This window comes from Musa acuminata, chromosome BXJ2-3 (genome assembly GCF_036884655.1).
Source record: "Musa acuminata AAA Group cultivar baxijiao chromosome BXJ2-3, Cavendish_Baxijiao_AAA, whole genome shotgun sequence".
NCBI classification, from domain to species: Eukaryota; Viridiplantae; Streptophyta; class Magnoliopsida; order Zingiberales; family Musaceae; genus Musa; species Musa acuminata.
Genome location: NC_088340.1, coordinates 42,644,834 through 42,663,346, shown reverse-complemented (window position 1 = coordinate 42,663,346; position 18,513 = coordinate 42,644,834). Strand labels below are relative to the sequence as shown.

General features: G+C 36.0%; 2 protein-coding genes across 4 annotated transcripts; both read left to right on the top strand.

Moving 5' to 3' along the window:
• The first annotated feature begins 27 nt into the window (after positions 1-27).
• On the top strand, positions 28-2,868 carry LOC135608425 (uncharacterized). The gene is made up of 4 exons (XM_065101297.1): positions 28-534; positions 634-860; positions 1,789-1,889; positions 2,503-2,868. The coding sequence occupies exons 1-4, from the start codon at positions 220-222 to the stop codon at positions 2,580-2,582; spliced, it is 723 nt and encodes a 240-aa protein (XP_064957369.1). The 5' UTR covers positions 28-219; the 3' UTR covers positions 2,583-2,868.
• Positions 2,869-3,878: 1,010 nt separating this feature from the next.
• Positions 3,879-16,418, top strand: LOC103979944 (nuclear matrix constituent protein 1). Of its 3 annotated transcripts, none has more exons than XM_009396210.3 (8): positions 3,879-4,460; positions 7,413-7,622; positions 10,061-10,314; positions 10,424-10,694; positions 10,794-10,877; positions 12,950-14,715; positions 14,799-15,002; positions 15,898-16,418. In XM_009396210.3, exons 1-7 carry the CDS (start codon positions 4,140-4,142, stop codon positions 14,974-14,976), a joined length of 3,084 nt encoding a protein of 1,027 aa, XP_009394485.2. In that variant the 5' UTR covers positions 3,879-4,139; the 3' UTR covers positions 14,977-15,002; positions 15,898-16,418. The 3 variants fall into 3 exon arrangements, with proteins under 3 accessions (XP_009394485.2, XP_064957357.1, XP_064957358.1); XM_065101285.1 differs by having other exon boundaries at positions 14,790-15,002; XM_065101286.1 differs by having other exon boundaries at positions 14,790-15,002; positions 15,895-16,418.
• Positions 16,419-18,513: the final 2,095 nt, after the last annotated feature.

Below are 18,513 nucleotides of genomic sequence, written 5' to 3'. Positions count from 1 at the left end.
TATTATATTACCCACTACACTTGATGCAGAGAGGCCACCCGTCCCAGCGTTAAGGCTCGGAGTTGTGCGGGCCGTCGTCGCTCCATTTCGGGACCCGAGTGTATGTTTCTTGGGTGACCTCTTTTCTGGTCGAGATAGCCTTCTTAAACCATCTAAAACCCGATGTCCCATCTCGAGCTTTAGGGTTTTACTACCAAAGAAGAGACCTTACTCCGCTCTATGGCCGCTTCCTCTTCCTTCTCCGCGTTCGCGTCCCTCTCCAGGCGCCTCCGCGCTCCTCCCACTAGTCACCCGCTTCTCCTCCCCGCCGCCGTACGCTTCTCCTCCTCCTCCTCCTCCTCTTCCTCTTCCTCCCCCGACGCCGACTCAGAAGATTTCCACTCGTACACGGACGAAACCTCTCACCCTTCACTTTCCTCCCCCTCCGCCGCCGCCTCCGCCGCCGAAGATGCCACAGCCGCAGGCGAGACCCCCCAGCGGCTTCGTCCCTTCCAGCGCCCCCTAGAGAACGGCCTTGATCAAGGCGTTTACAAGGTGAAAAGTTGTAGCGAACCCTAACTCTGAACTAACTCCTTTAAACGCGGTTGACCATAGGAGTCTCGTTTTTGATCGAGAGGTCTGTTTGTCTCGTAGGCGATCCTTGTGGGGAAGGTGGGACAGCGGCCGGTGCAGAAGAACCTGAGGAGCGGTCGCGCCGTGGTTCTCTTCTCGCTGGGGACTGGAGGGATCCGGAACAACCGCCGGCCGCTTGACAATGAGGAGCCGAGAGAGTATGCAGAACGGTGCGCTGTGCAGTGGCACAGGGTCAGTGTGTACCCTGACCGGCTCGGCAGCCTCGCCCTCAAGCACGTCAAGCCTGGGTGAGTGTCGTCTGATGATATAGCTGAGTAATATCTAGTGATTTACTTTGACATTGTGATATGAAATCAACTATTTTTTATCCATAATGCTGCTCATCTAAATGCATTGATTTGCCTTTGTAAGCTTTGTTTTCGCATCTTGATGCCTAATGAAGCAGCTGATTATTTGTAATATTTGAAATGGGCGATGGTGTTCAGGTGACTTGTTAAATCTTATGTAAACAAGATTTGTTCTGTTGGTGCTAAATGGACAAGAGATGTCTAGGATGCTCGACCTTAGATTTTATTTGAAGAACAACTGCTAATTACAGTTCATCTAATGTAGGAAACTTGACGATGTAAAAAAGAAAAAAAGGCACTAAAGCATATCATCACTTCCAACAAAGACCAAATCTGGTTTTTTAGTTATTTTTTTGTGCATTTGATCGAGGAGACAATAAGAGGGTGGACTATGGCATCGTGGTAAGGTTGGTCCTTTTGTGATTAGTTCTAGTCATGAAAATAGTCTACTCTATTTGCAGATGCAAGTTCCTTAAAAGGTGACCCTTTATGGACATCATCTTAGTGGGAGTCTTCTGTACTGGACCACTATTTCTTGGATACTTCATGCCTATGAAATGTTATTACACATGATCTATTAATGTTAACGTATGATATATATGTGTAGGGTACATGGCTTCTAGACATGTTGAATATAGGTAATATCAATGTAATCTAAACTTTTGATTTACTATGATATGAACAATTCCTTTAATATTTTGTTTGTGTCTAAAGTAATTTTTGTAAATGACTAATATTATGTGATGGGGAAGTGCTAATTGTGATATGAGATGGATCGAATAAACTGACAGTTTGTTTTTTGCATCTCTATTCAGTCAGAGTTTGTATTCTTTTCAGTGGTAATTACTTGTTACTTTCTTTGTTATAGGTCGATTTTGTATTTGGAGGGCAACCTGGAGACTAAAGTCTTTAGTGACCCAATTAGTGGACTTGTTAGGCGCATAAGAGAAGTTGCAATCCGCCGTGATGGTACCTTCATTTCCTTTCCTTTTTGCTTTCTAAAGTTTGAAAACTTAGTAATGATCATTAACCTATAATTGTAGAATGCAGATTAGTTGTTCTTTTGCTAATTAAGAAAAGGTAGTCGGCAGAGATCTGATGATATATGCAAAATTTCTGCCCATTATTTTATTCTGCATTTTGGATTTTGGCTTCCAGAGATGAATTGAAAGCCACTGTGTCATTGATGATTGAGTTATCGTGCTCCATAATATAACTATTTAATAATTTTTTGTCTGCCATAGTATATGCAACAATTCAGTTTGTTCAAATACTGAACAAGTCAAATTGATGAATAAGCATTTTTCTCATTCAAACTTAGGAGCTGATATATCCTCAGGTCTTTGACCAAAATCTTGATGCTATGATGTGCAACATATTGCCAAAGTTCTGAACTAAAAAACACTAGTTGAATTGCATTCCAGTACAAATTCCTTAAAGTCGCACTGATGATTAGATCTTTTGGCAACCTAGGGAGGGAGCCAATACTGTCCTGAAAAGGAAGCCAGATGTTAATGAATTAATGCATGGAGATGGATTTTTACATGTAGTGTAATACTAAAATGGGTCAAAACTTCTGCAGGTCGGCTTGTTTTTCTTGGTGATGAAGGCAAGGCTGCTGAATCTGATCAAAGAGATCCAAAAAACGTTGGTTTTTACTGAGACAAAGCTTGATCTTATCTTCAACAAGCCACTGCTGCGGATGCAATAAGGCACACTACAACGTGGTTGAAATCTCAAAGAAGCATCACCGTTGTGATTTCTTGTTGATTTCATTCGTCACTATGTGTGGAACCTCCTGACTTTTTGCTGCAATGCTTGTGATTGACTGGAAAATGGGTACCCAAATCTGCAGCCAAGACTAAATGCTACATTAACTAGAACTTGCCTTCAATTGTTGTTTGTTCATCATTTGAATCTAATTAAGAATAGCCATTACTTAATAGTAGCCATTACTGTGTTATTAAGATAGTATATATTATGAAGAAATTTAACCTGATTTTTTATCCTAATTGTTAAGTCATTGCAAATGCAATCATATTTTTCACAATAAATATATCATTTATTTGAAAATATATAAGTACAGTAACAATGAATTTTGTTTCCTATTCTATGTCTTAAATCTAACTTGGATTGTATTAGTATTATGATTTTTATATTTAAAAAATTTATACTGAGATTTTTATATTTTAAAAGTGAAATAAATAATTTTATTTGTTTTGATGTTGTTAGTTGTATTGATGAAAAATATAATATGTAATATCATGCGTTGAATTTTTTAAAAATAATAAATACAAATATAATTTTAATTATTTTTTAATATGTAGAATATTAAAATTATTTTTTATCGATAAAATTATAAAAAAAGAGATGCTGAAATTATATTTTTGAATATCGTTTTTATGTCAATTTAGTATTATGTATTATGTTATAAAAATATTAACATAATTTTTTTAAGTATAAAAATTATGATGATAATATAGACTGTAATTAGTCCTTCAACAACATTCTAATTAAGTGGCTATAACCACGTGTTGCTTTAGTTCAATGCCATGTACTTGACACGCTCCAGTGTTTTGGGTACCAAAAGACGCCACCGACCTATCACACATGCGGGTCCCACAGTTCAGGCATCCGAGAGAACCAGGTCACATGAGGTAGTTTCCGGGAGACATTTTTGGTGTGTTAATCCTATGTTCATATAGGAAGGTAAATATAATTACGAAAATGCCGTTCCCGTTTTCTTCCCCAACCTTAACTTAGCCGTTAAGTTAGTATTGATATCTAAATAGAAGAACTCGGAGGGTTGTAAAGATTAAAATCCCTTCCTTTCTTTGCTGTCAAGAGAAATATTTCCAAATGTCGGACATGGAGGGGTGTAATTACAAAAGTGTGTTCTCCGTTTCGCCTCGCATTTAGACTTCAGCCGTTTACTCCGTTCCGCCGACTTCTCTTGGGTTTTATTAAGCTTTTGAACGTCCCGACCAAAATAAGGAAAGGTGGAAAGTAGAGGGCCCTTCCATCGCTTCTCCGACCAAGAGAGACTTCGGGGCTCGGAAGGATTCAATTTAGGGCTTTGATCGGCCGAAGTGGTTCCGATCATCGTCTTTTCCGTGTAGAACCGCGGTTCCTTTGTTATTTCTCGCCACAAACCTGATTCATGTAGGTTTTGTTGCCATGTAGAACATTGATGTCTTGAAGTTATGAAGGGGAGCTACGATGCTTGCACCGCAGAAGAAGGGTTTGTTTCTTTCGCCCAGGGTTGTCGCAGCGCGGAGGAATGGGCCTGCGCAATCAAGTTTTGGTAATTGGGGCGGCGTGGTACCTGGCACGAGGAAAGGAAGGGAGGTGGTGGCCGGGAACGCGATTCCTCAACCGGAGGAGCTTCCTTTATGTGGTGATGGCGAGGATCGTGAGAAAGAACAGAGCGAGGCGCAGGTGTGGAGGCGGTTTAGAGAAGCGGGGTTTCTTGATGAGGCGGTGTTGCAGAGGAGGGACAGAGAAGCACTCGTTCGAAGAATATCCGAGCTTGAGAAAGAGGTTCAAAGGCCCCATCTTTTTCCTTTTCATCGATGGTTAGCTGTGGCGTGATACACTGCTTTGATTTTCACCATGTCTCCATATTCTTGATTTTATATCAAGCTACATTCACTCTGTTGCATTGCATTTCTTCTTAATTATAATAGGAATGCTACATCTCTTAGATAACTTAAAGATTGATCGTAAATGAACCATGCATTGCATGAACGATGAAAAGCGAAAAATAATATATGATGCATAAGTGGGGCTTAGATGCTATTTGATGTATGCTTATGAATGAGATAGAAAGGGACCATAGTACAACTAGTATAAGTCAAGAATCAACTTTCTCTGAGAGTTAACATAAAATATTGAGATGCAAATAAGACAGCGTGCAATTTTGAAGAAGGGACAGCAAGATCACTTCAAAGGCCATGAACGTGGATAGACCTAAAGTTGCATATATGGAAGTTCTATTAAAACGTTAACGACCCTTATTCGTTTGGTTAAATATTTTCTGGAACCAAATGATTATGTTGGTTATATTGCTTAGGAATATTGTATTACAGCTGTTGGAAATTGGCTAGTTTTTTTTTTTTTTTTTCAAATATCATATCTGTTTTGCTTGTTAGTTTCAAGAGGTATGAGGTCAAAAATGATGAAAGTTGATCTCGTCAGTGCCAAATGGTTCAGAGTTTTTTTTCCAAAGAGATTCCTGCAGTAAGGTATTCTAAAATTAAATTAGAACAAATAGTAGGATTTGTAAACTAGTTGTGGAAAGGTGAAATCTGAAATTAGGGCTTGGGCCATATGTTCTATAGCCTAAATATGAAATTTAGCAAAATAGAATTTGCAAATGAGAAATAAGAATGGAGTCCAGATGCATATCAAATCCAAGTTGAAACGGCACTTTTAATATTTATATAAAGTTAAAGAAATTGGAAGAACAAAGGTGCTGATCCTTTACTTAGGAAGTACAATTTTAAGTCTCCATTCCTGTACTTATCAGAGAAAAATTGAAAAGAGAAGTTAAAAGCCATCTTCCTTTTCCATGATGAGATGCAAAAAGTGGATCGAACCTTCTGTTAAGCTCCCTTGTTAAAGGAAGAATTGTTCGTTCAGATAGCCAGCCCAACCTTTGTCTACTTTGTCTTTGCTTCTTTTTCCCTATGGTTGGATCCTGAGCTCTGCTTTGATTGGTCAAGGTTTTATCGTAAGTTTGTTAAGTGTCTGCTGCATCATCTGTTCTATACACATTATGAAATGATTAAGCTTTTTCCACGTTCTACAAAAATTGAGATGGACTCTTATACACACCAATCTCTTCTGTTTGAAATTCCTTATCATTCCTATCACATCATTCATGTGGTTGAAAACTGTTGGATTTTGTTTAGTGGACATGGCCTGTCATAACATGAAGGTAAGTTGGAGCATGTTATCTGAATGTCCAGATAGGTTAAATAATCTTGAGGTTGCAAGAGAGTCTAGTCATTAGCATGTCTTCTTAAGATCCTGGCCACCTGAGTTATTGGTAAGGTGCACATATCTCAATAACACCAAATTCAGAAAAGAAATTTATATGAATTTCAAGAAGAACAAGAATGATGCATTTTTCATTCCTAGTATATGTTTTATCTGCGCAGTTAAAGGAATATTTTGGTGCTTTCACCGCTAAACTTGGTTTTTTTTACTATTTAGATATCATGCATACCCAACAAATTGGATCAAATTTTTTCTCATTTTTCTGGGGGTTTAATAGAAGCATGTTCAAGATCAAACAAGAAGAAAGAGTTTACTACGTAATTGTGCTATGATCATATGAAAATTGAGAACCATGTATGTCAGTTAAACTCTGGACCATTTAAACTAAATTAAAGGAATCAGATCAAGTTTTAGGTTCTAGGAAATAAAGGAACAGAGCTCCTGAACCGTGCCCATCCAGCATGCATGTTTATGCCTGATGTGCGAAGTACATGCTCTGAATTTCAGCGATTCCTTTTAAATTTTAAGAAGATGTTGTATTTGTTTGTGAATTTTAAGTCAAAATGAGGTGACATGGGACCCATATAAAGCTTTGGGAAAGAAAAGATTGAGATTTAGGGCTCTGACAATGCTACCATTTAAAAGAATTGTTGAACAGATGCCTTCAAGGACACCCACTTGGTGCTTCAGCTAGTTAACTGTTTATATTAGAAACTTCTATATTGAAATTCATTGTTAGGACATAATAGAAAGATAAATGTTTTGAATTTGCATGAAAAAGGGCAGAGAAAATAAGAAATTATATGCTGAAAATTATGGTGGATAATTTGGAGAATATTATGTTGGCATAGCTCTCTGTTAATTTGGATTGATTGTAGGTGGTCTTCACTAGTATCAAGCATTCTGGCTAAAATTCTCTCTCTGTATGGAAAAGAACATATGCCTCTAGACTTGACCAAGCAACATATGCATTGCTTACTTTCGTTGACTGAATTCGCCATGTTGCTTAGGTTCTAGAGGAGCCATAGGAAACAATTGCTTTCTTGTAAATTTCTTTTACTTTTACTTGATTAGTAGTAAAGTCAACTTGACGAATTGGTTTAATCATGATATTGCTGATCCTTGTGACAGATTAGTGTCCATGATTCAGTGAGTTCTTATTACCTCCAGTTCTGAAATATCTTTCCCCAGAATTGACATTGTAGAGCAGCCACTTGGCTGTTGCATTTAGTCCTTACAACTGATCCATCTATTCATGAAATCCAGCAATTGAGTTCCTCTTTGTTGCTATTCTTAGTACAATTACCATAGTCACTTTCTTGTGCAATTTCATCTCTACTTTTTGGGTCAATGCAGACTGTTATTTATCATGGACCACATATTCTATTGTTATTTTGTGACATGAATTGGTTCGACTTCGAATTTATTTTAATTTTTTCCTAGTTAACATTTGATAATAAATTGTTATCTAACTGGTCTATTTTATCTCAGCTTTATCAGTACCAGTATCATATGGGGCTCCTTTTGATAGAGAAGAAGGAATGGGCTGTTAAATATGATAAGTTAAGGCAAGAAATGTCTGAGGCGGCACAACTTCAAAAGTGTATGCAAGCAGCACACATTGTTGCTGTTGCTGAATTTGAAAAGAGTGAGGGAAATTTGAGGCGGGCTATGGGCTTTCAGAGGCAGTCCATCATTCATGTAAATGACTAGTAGATGCTAGATAGTTATTTTCTCCAAATTCCATATTGCCAAAAGCAAATGCATCTATTATGAAATAATCATCTGTAGCATCTTATTTTTCTTATTTTATCCTTGCTGTTCTTGGAATAGTATTTCTATGATAGGTAACACTTCAGTTCTTTTTTGCTGCAACATTTTGTTTTACTGGCTCTCCAAATTCTTTTAATAAATTGAATTGCTAAAATTTATGCTTTTTCATGTCTTCATATATTATGCAAATTCTGCATATGCCCCAAATTAATTATCTAGAAGAATTATCTTGTAATTTAAGTGAACATTCTACATATAATATAGAAAAAAATGAATTATCGTTATGGAACACCTTACTAATTGATAGTTATTCAACTTTTATGCGCACTTCTTTGACCATAAAAAATATTTGATTTACTTATATCATAATGCCGCCAAGGTACTTTTTGCTACTTGCTGATCATGGCTGTTGGGATGAATTTTCTGAAGCCTAACATTCATCGCCTTGCATTTGAATTTTGCCTAGATAAAAATAAAACATTACAAGAATGTGTTACATAATACCATGATCTTTTACTTGGGATGTTTTTATTCTTAGGATTTTATGCTTTCTAGTACATACTTTAACAAAAGGGGCAAATATCTAATCATCTGTATGGACATCCATTGATAGAAGAGTGGACAAAATATAGTTTTAAATTCTCATTATGAAGAAAATGCAAAAATCCCAAACTATACCAGAGATTCAGAGAAAGCATATAATATATAGTCTAATTGGAACTGTGTGTAAGGTAATGAAGGTGAGATAATTGGTGGTGTTCTAAAGATGGAGAAATTTAACAATGGAAGTAATGAAAAATGGTTAATGAAAACACAGTTTAATGATATCATGTTAATAGTTAATACTATTGACTAATCACTTCTAATCAGTCACAAAAAAATTTCTTGTATGTTCCGAAGGGAGAGTTATCAAATCAGCTGCAAAAGCGATTGTTGAGAAAATAGGCATATATAAATTTGACAAATTGTTAGGATGGACTTAAAAGCTAATAGTGGGTCTAAACATAAGGTTGACAGTAATTTTTACATTTAAACAGTGACTAAAGAAGAGTGTAGATGTCTAGAGAATATAAAATTCTTAAAGATTCAGACAAAAGCATTCTTGTCAAATATTAAGATCCAATCAGCAAAGATGGAAGAGTTAGTTTAAGAAGTTATTTGATCAAAATAATATAAAAAACAAGTTTAAAAAGATGATTAAGGACCAGCTATTGTAGATACATAAGAAATTTTGGTGCAAACGATTGATTAAAGAAGGTCATAGTTATGTTGTTTAAGACAAGATTTTGTCAAAAAAATTATAATGGAAAAAACATATTGGTAATATATAGCAATGAGAAGGATGTGCAAGGTTGCACAATGCGACAATCTATTATGGGATTAAACATGACCCTGTGATATAATAAAGATGGATAAATATTTTGGATTAGTATTATTGAAAATGGGATTTTCATGCACATGCACTTGAACCAGTTATTGAGATCCTCTTTATAACTGGTGCTTGGACATGAGAATAAATACTTACTCCTATGACCAAGAGTGATGCATTGGACATTTGGATGCAGAGCCCTCCCTCTCCCATTATAATAGTGAAGATGAGTTTGTCTTAAACTTTAAAGATTACCGAAGAAGTATTTACTCATTAAGATAGTTAAAAGAAAAGGAATTGTACACATTTTATTGCAATGAAAAACTTTTGATTAGGTTTTAGAATTTAACATGATGAGTTTTAGAAAATTAAGTCTTGTGCTACATATGATGACATAATATATGATAGATGGACACGATAGAGTTGGCACTGGTGATAGGATAACAGGAGACAGGATAAATGATTACTCATTATAGATTTTATATCGAGGATTATTTTAAGTTTGTCTATTTGCTCCAGTGGATGAATTTATTAGTCGGATGTAATAAGAAGTTCCATGTTTTAGCCTGTTCAATATTAAGTTCATCTGATGAATGAATGTAGAACAAGGCTTAGCTCTAAACTCAAGATATATTGATAACTTTTTATTTTGAGAATTTTAGACTAAATAGACAAGGTTTGAATATGCAAGTGAACTTTAGTAACAGAAAGAGAAAGGTGATAAGACAGACGATAAAATTTAAAAGAGACAGACAACTTTTTGTATCTTCTGTCCATCATTTACAAGAAAGTCCAGAGGATTGCTTTTTTGTGTCTTCATCTCACTGATATTTTGAATCTTTGATATAGTGTTATGCTTGTTATGCTAAAAAACACTATCAACATGTCTCATTTCTCCACTTCTATAGCCTTCTTTCTGTTATAATGATCTAAGTTACAGTTTATATTTCTCCATTCTATAGGTCTTATTCAATTTCTTTTTTATTTTGTGATTCAGCTTGAGAAGGCTTTGAATGATATGCATGCTGAAATTGCTGAGGTTAAATTGGATTCCCAGAAGAAACTGTCTGAAGCACATACTCTTGAGGCCACTATCGAAGAGAAATGCCTGGAGATCAAAGAAAAGCAACATTCTTTGGATGCTAGATTGGCAAAAGTGAGCCGGAAAAGTTCAGAGGTAGATAGAAGATTAGAGGAAGTGGAGGCTCGTGAGCATGAACTTTTTAAACAAACCTCATCCTTTATTGCTGAGTATGCATTTTCTGTCAACTATCAGGTCTAGGACTTTATTGATATGTGCTGAAGCATATTGATTTCTTTCAAATAACTTATGATCTTGGGTCTGACTTATTGCATATAGGAAAAAAGCATTTGAGAAGGATCTTTCTCGACAAAGAGAGAACTTGCGGGCTTGGGAACAACAGCTGCAGGACAATCAGAAGAAGCTTGGCAAGTGGCATAGCACTGAAAACCAGAGAGAGATGGAGACAAATGAGAGAGACAACACCTTTAGGAAGAAAGAAAAGGAACTTGAGGAGGCACGGAAAACCTTGGAGATCTCCAATGAATTGATTAAATTGAAAGAAGAGGATATGTGCATGAGAATTGGAGCTTTAGATGCTAAAGAAAAAGTTCGTTTTTTCCATTTCCTTCTTATCTATTGCAGGTTTATGTCATCTTATGTATTTTTCATCTTTTCTTTTCCTCTTCCTAATTAACAATGATTGCAGGAAGCTCTTCTAAAGCAAGAGTTTCTAGAGAAGAAAGAGAATGAGTTACTTGCCATTGAAGAACAGCTAAACAATAAGGAAAGAGTAAGTGCATGTTATGAAGTGAATATTTTTTTCGGAAAATTCTACTTATTGTCTATTACTTTCATATAATTTTGTACCATATGAAGGATGAGGTTTGGGTATTCGTAGTATTAAGTCATTTAAGATAGGAAAGAGGGCACAAACAAAAGAAGGCAAAACTAGCACTTCTAAATGAAATTCGAATATATGACTTCCTTTCAACAATGGAAATTTGGTGAGCAGGATTAAAAGAAACATTCTCACGCTTGGTTACAGTTTTCTAGGGCAGTTTGATTATGTTTGCTTAATCATTTAAATTAGATGCATAAATTAGTTTGAAGCATGGTTTTTGTTCGTCAAATTTGGACATAAATTTCTTGTATTGATTGACTTTGGAAAATGATAGTTGAAATGTCTAGGTTGCTGACATTTTTTTATTGTAACTAGCAAGAAAACATATAATATCATGGTAATGCTCTTTTGTTCTTTTTGTACTTTATTCCTTGATTTAGTCTACTTTGCTCTTGGTATCGATAAAATTTGATGTCTTCTTGGATAACGATTTGATCATTTCTTGTACGGATTCTTTTTCTGATTGTATACCTATGTACACTATGTTACCAAATATCAAGTACTACTTTAATTTGCTAAATTTGTGGGTGTGCTGGAAATGGATGAATATAATCTGCATCACTTTGCACATACAAAATATAGACATTTCAAATTCTTGCTTTGCTAAATATTTCTCACCATGTGTCAATAGCTTAAGTTATAAGGACAAGTTTATCATTTTGCATCAAAATTTTCAATATATAGCTATTTCAGCATGTGCGCGCACACACATATGTGTGTGTTTGTATATATTATCTGAATAAGGCTTCTAGACTTGTTAACTAACTGCAATTTATGAATTTTTTTTACTTTTAACGTACTATAATTTTGAATTTGTCACTAGTGTTTCATGTGTGCTTTTCAAGTACTTACAAATAATTGATTCTTTTTGTAAGTCATATATATGATAATAAGTATATCTTCTTCATACATAAAATTGTTAGTGATATTTAGAAGATACACATTATTTCAAGGTTCGTCATACCACGACATATTGCTTGGTATGGGCGGTACATCAATATGCCTTCATATATTATGCGTTGATACGTTTGGTATGACTTGGTATAACTCAGTACGTACCATACCAATAGTTGGTCGGTACACCGGTACGGACCAGTAAGGCGAACCATGTATTATTTAGTATCTATACCGAGTTGTATCCTGCTACTGTAATATCATCATTGTCAGGAGTCCATATTGTGTCATGTTTATGTGCTGTGCTTATCCATCCTTCACAGAGGAACTTATCCATAACTATGACAAGACAATAAGCAACTAAAGGATCAGCATGTGTTGGAAGGGTTTGATGATTCATTCTAATCATCCTAATGATGCTTCTAGCAGTTGCTATAATAGTGTCCCAGTTTACCACAATGGAAACAGATCCCCATTCACAAGCATGGGCAGCTGATTGTTGTGATATCTGATGGCTTTCATCAAGAAATTGTATGGAAGTGGTGATCTTACTGAAACATTAAACATTGTCGATGTTCATATGTGTGCAAGATTTCATTGGCTACGCATTGCAGTTCAGTTGTGGTTTGACCTGTTAAGAAACATATTCTTCCTTTCAAATAGTGAGTCCAGATCTTTCACATCATAGTCGGCACTCAACATTACAAACTCCATGGATAAGGTACTGTAACAACACTGTATTGCATGTGATGGTACACCTGCTATATTGCCAAAGTTGGCAATATCAGCTTATAGCCACCTGCCATGCATGATCTGGAAGCTTGTCATTTCTTATTAAATTTATATTTCTGGACCTTGAGATGTCATTGGTAGTGGTTGTCAGACATTTGTGTGGTTATCCTACTGCAACTGCACACGTAAAACTTATTTCAATAAGATGATGATTACATTTTGAGTCATCTCACTCTATCTTGAATTTTTGCATTCCCTTAATCTTGTGGAGTTCATTATTTCCAGCTTTCATACCCTCAGAAGTTAGCCTGACATTTCTTTCTTAATTTGTGAAGGTGGAGATCCAGAAAATCACTGATTTCCATAATTCCATCCTAGAGTCTCAAAAAGACGAGTTTGAGTTGGAGACAGAGAAGAAGAAAAGAGCTGTTGATGAACAACTGCAAGGGAGAATTGAAGAGGTGGCACATAAGGAAATTATACTTGAGAACAGAGAGAGAGAGCTTTTCAAGAAAGAACAACTTTTGGAGAGAGAAATTGGGAACTTGAAGAACAGAGAGAAAGAAAATGATATAATGTTGAGTGCCGTGAAAGTATCAATTGAAAATGAAAAAGAAGAAATGAGACAAGGAAGGGGCAAACTTGTGAAAGAGTGGGAATTGTTAGGTGAGAGAAGATTGTCACTAGAAGAAGGTTTGAAGCAGCTCTTTGATGAAAAAGAAAGATTTGATCAATGGAGATGCACTGAAGAGGAAAGACTGAGAAAGGAGAATCCGGAGGTGAGCATTCATGCCCAGATGGATTTAGAGGATTCTATATCGGATGAAGAGGCCTTCAAGGATAAAACAACACATCAGAAGATGGATGTTCTTGAAGTATTCAACAGTGAAAATGCTCATGTTGTTTATGAAATTATGCAGAGAATCCCAGAGAAAGTTAAGGAAACATTGCTTGAAAAGGAGGATAATTCTAACAGGAGAAGCAACATTGTTCTAAACAATTGCAAGATTTTGAGCAGTTTAGATGAATCAAATATTCTGAAGTTGAAAGAGCAGGAGGATCAGTTAAAAAGTGAGAAACAGCTTTTAGTTCTTGGAAAGAAAAGTGAAGCTGGCCAATCTACATCAGGAACCCTAAGCCGGAACAACAAGGACCAAGTGGTAGAACCTGCAGAGGAGGGTGACTATTTGCCTGCATCAGCTGAGCAGCTTAAGGCTTGCAGGTACTGTGGATTTGAGGATGGAGGGGACACAGCATTGTCAGGTGGAAGTGTTGAAGTATCTGATCAGGGAACTTGCCCTGGATCTGTCAAACTGGAAGCACGATTACCATGTATGCAAAGATGTTCGAGATTGTTGAATTTTTCTCCTGGTAAAAAAGCTACAGAACACAGTGAAAAGTCTGTTTGTCTTGATGGAGAACCTTTAGAGCATGAAGACAATCTTGAGCCTGGGCCACTGCCTGGAGATGTTAATGCTTTCCAGTGGGCTCAGTCTGCCGGTGGAGTCCAGTACAATGCAGAACCAGAAAGATCAAACAATGATGATGATGCCACAAAAAGAGATTCTCAAATTGCAGATAGGTCTGCAGATATTTTGATATTTGAGTTAAATGATAGAGTAAGGGACTTGGAAGAGCCAACTTTACACTCTGTGGATGAACAAAAGTACAGGGAGGGATGTTCTATCCGTCCTGAATTGAATTCTTTGCTTTGGCCATTGGAACAGAAACAGTCTGGTCGCAGTGTGAGAAGGAAGTCCATACTTGTTAAAAAGTCACGTTCCGTTAATGCACTTGTTGAGGATGCCAACCTTGAAGAGGCCTCTCAAATTAAACACAGTGAACAGTCAACTTGCAGAGCACAATGTCTTATCAAGGATAAGTGTCTTGAAGAAAAATATTCTTTAAATGATGATGAAGTAACAGTATGTTCTAAGAAGAGGTGCCTTGATCTTAAATATGGAATGATGAGTCTTGAAGGAGAATGTGCTGAAGCTCACACCGAGGATGTATCATCACTAGGATGTTGCTTTCAAATAGAAAATATTCCTGGGACAGAAATCCCAGGATTAAAGCGCTACAATTTGAGACACTCCACAATGTATGCAATCTATTTCATAAATTTATGTTATTTCCAAGTTGCATATTACCATTCATTAAATTTCAACTTTCAAGTTCTTTCAGTGTGCGTGCGGTTGCAGCATCTCAAGCATTGGCTTGTCGAACTAAACAAAAGAGAAAAGGAGAGCTTGAATTGTCGCTTGAAAACAAGGTCTTGAAGGTTGCCAGGCGTGATGGTGAAGGAGCTGAAAGTCATGCATCTGCTAGTGAGACCCAAAGAAGTGACATAAGAAATTCATGAGATCTCATTGCCAAGAGCCATCAAAGGTGAAGATATTTCTTCTTTTCTATTAAATTTATTTCAATTTGTTTTGGATGTTCAAGCCTCAGATCGCCTTCTTTTAGTAGCCTATATATCCAATGAAACTCACTATATAAGCCAGAAGGTAATCAGAATTTCTTGGGGTAAATCAATATTAGGATTTAAATGTAGTCCTATACAGGTTACCGGGACCTGTTAGGATCACAGACCATGTTATGATGATTTCTACTACATATTAGTAAGGTTTGCTAGAGGAATTAGGAGAAAGGAGAGACGGGAGTCATGAAGCTGTCAGTTCGGCAATGCAACATTTCCTAGATTTTTTTCTTATTTTTTTACTTATGTGTTCTTGGTCTACATTAAGACATCAAAGGGTCTCGTATAACTTGGAGAGCTCCTTGACTGAGATATCTCCTGTGACCTTTGGATGCTCCCTGACAGGAGTCATGAAGCTCTCAGTTCGGCAATGTAACATTTCCTAGATTTTTCTCTTATTTTGCTACTTCTGTGTTCTCGGCCTACATTAAGACATCAAAGAGTCTCGGATAACTTGGAGAGCTTGACTGAGATATCTCCTGTGACCTTTGGATGCTTTTAGTCACTTTCTTAAATGGCTTCTGGGTCCAAAGGAAATTGGACAAGCAGATCCATGTACTTTGACTCTTTCCATTTCTCAAGTATAAATTGTGTCTCATCTCTCTCAATTGAAGCACAAGCTTCACGGAAATGAGTCATGCTTGTTTATCTCTATCAACCAAATCTTATATTTATAATGCAGTCTGTTGTTTGGAATATTAGGAGTCCGTCGTGAATGTATTGAAAACCTAGCTATGTTTTCATAGCTTTCTATGCTTCTCTGATTATGAAACGTCTTTTCTGTGTTACATCTGACCACAGCAGGTGACGTTATCTGAAAAGGATATCTCGTTATGGAGATACAAAATTACTTTGGCAGATTTGGAGGAGCCAGTTGGGTAATGAGCACGAAGCAGAAAACACTTGTACGGTTGTACCCTACTCTGAGTTGTATATAATAACACAACATAGAAGATGATATACTGTGCAGAAGAAGACAGTAGTTATCAGGAAGTAGAGGTGTTCAGAAACTTGAAGCTTCCTTAGGAGCATGTGAACTATCTATGCAGTATGAGAGAACCAACAGATCTCTGTGTGTGTTTTTCTTGAAGTTGATTGTTCTTTTATTTGACCCATCCTCCTGAAAAATAAAAGAAAAAACAGTATAAAGTTGTGTCGTTGTGCAGTTCTTGTTGTCTTTATTTTGTCTTGCAAAATGTAAGTAGAATATGCGGAGGGCTGTCATCTTTTATAAACTGGTGCCTTCTGTTTTCTGTAAAGAAAATGTGTATTTGGTAATGATGAGTTGTTTTTTTGTTCGCCTTTAAAAAAAAGATTCATATCCATCTCTGCTTTCCTTTTACATATAGTTGTTTTCTGTTCGATACTTTGTTTTGTTAGTAGATGTGCTTTCAAGCAAGTACTGCTGTCTCTTACCAACTGGATCCTGTTTGGACTTGTATGTAGCCGTTAATATGATATTGTACCGATGTACTGATACATGTTGCTGTACATGTCGGAGCCTGGAAGATGATGAAGAAGAAAAGAATATCGGAGACCGAAAGATGGAAGAAGAGAAGAGGAAGTTAGTCCGAAGAAGAAGGAACAATGAACTGTATATGTCGGAGACTGAAAGATAAGAAGAAGAGAAGAATATCGGAGACAGTACATGTCGGAGACTGAAAGATAAGAAGAAGAGAAGAATATCGGAGACAGTACATGTCGGAGACTGAAAGATAAGAAGAAGAGAAGAATATCGAAGTTTGAAAGATAAGAAGAAGAGAAGAATATCGGAGATCAAAAGATAAAGAAGAGGAAGTTAGTCCGAAGAAGAAGGAACAATGAAAAGAATATTGGAGACCGAAAGATGAAGAAGAAGAGGAAGTTAGTCCAAAGAAGAAGCAACAATGAACTGTACTTGTCGGAGACTGAAAGATAAGAAGTCAGTCCGAAGAAGAAGGAACAACGAAGGACAAAAAAGAAAGGAACAGACTTATTTTGAAGGCAAGCCTTCTCGACGGGCTTATCTCAGTCAAGTCAAGTCTCCCCTTGACTTGGCAACGAAGTCAGACCGATTTAGATTAATATGTATATGTATATATACATATGTATATTTATATATATATACATATGTATATATATATATATATATATATATATATATATATATGTATATATATATATATACATATGTATATGTGTATGTATATATATATGTATGTATGTATACATGTATGTATATATATATATTTATATATGTATATAGGTATGTATATATATGTATATTATATATATATTATATGTATCAAATTAAAAAAATAAGAAAAATAAATATTAAAAAAAATTACCTGATATAAACCATATATTGCTCGATACAAGCTCTATGTTTGGTATGAACCTATAGTTATACCGTGTTCATGTATTGATAGATTGTCGGAGTGACAAACACTACTCTTATCGAACTATATCAAACGGTATTGTAAACCAGAATTTAATTTATATTTTGACATTTGATAATATCTTCTCGGTGGTAATAAATCAATCAGTTTGTGCATTATCATCTGATGAACAGTATTCACATGTAACATGGAGAAGTTCTTACAAAATTTGGGATTTGGATGGAAATAGCTGCTGCTGCTGCTGCTTGCTCGCTCCAACTTCCTTTCATCACCTAATGCTTCACTTTATGCTATGTTATGCATGAATGTAACACCAGCAATCTGAACATTGTGTAGCTGCTTCTCGACACGATCATTTATCGTAGAGTTCTTCATCAGGTAATCCTTCAAGTATTATAAAAACTTGACTGCTTAATTTGGTGAAAGTAGATGAGAACAGTAAGTATTCAGGTCATGGGAAGAACGAGATAAACAATTTCCATTCGAAACATGGTCAAAAGAATCTCCCGACTATTTTGATGAGAAATTTATCGACCTTGGTCTTATGAAGTTTTTAGGTTTCTGTCCTTCAGTCTTGTCTCGATATTTGAAGTTTACTTTTACGTTCTTCATCTCTTTGACCTCTTTCACGATCAAACGCTTTCTTTTTGTAAAAGCAAAGAATCAATAACTTCGTGAAAATCCTTCTTCTACGAGATTATAACGTTGTTATGTTCATGGTTCTACTATCCATTGTCTCGCATTTACATATCTTTCTTTGTAATCGATAGATCTACTTTTGCAACTAACATAATTGATAACTTAATTTTGGGTAGCTAAGTATATATGGACTCATCATCACTTTCTTGTCTCTTTCAACTAACTACTTTAACACTTTGTGTTTTTCAAATAATTGATAACTTAACTTTGTATCTTGATCGATGAAAAGATAAAACCGTAACTCTCGTAACCTTCGCCTTATACGAATCACATTAATTCTATTCTCCTTTGCATCCTTGATAATAATGTTCGCTCATTCGATCTTATCTTCTGATTTATTAGA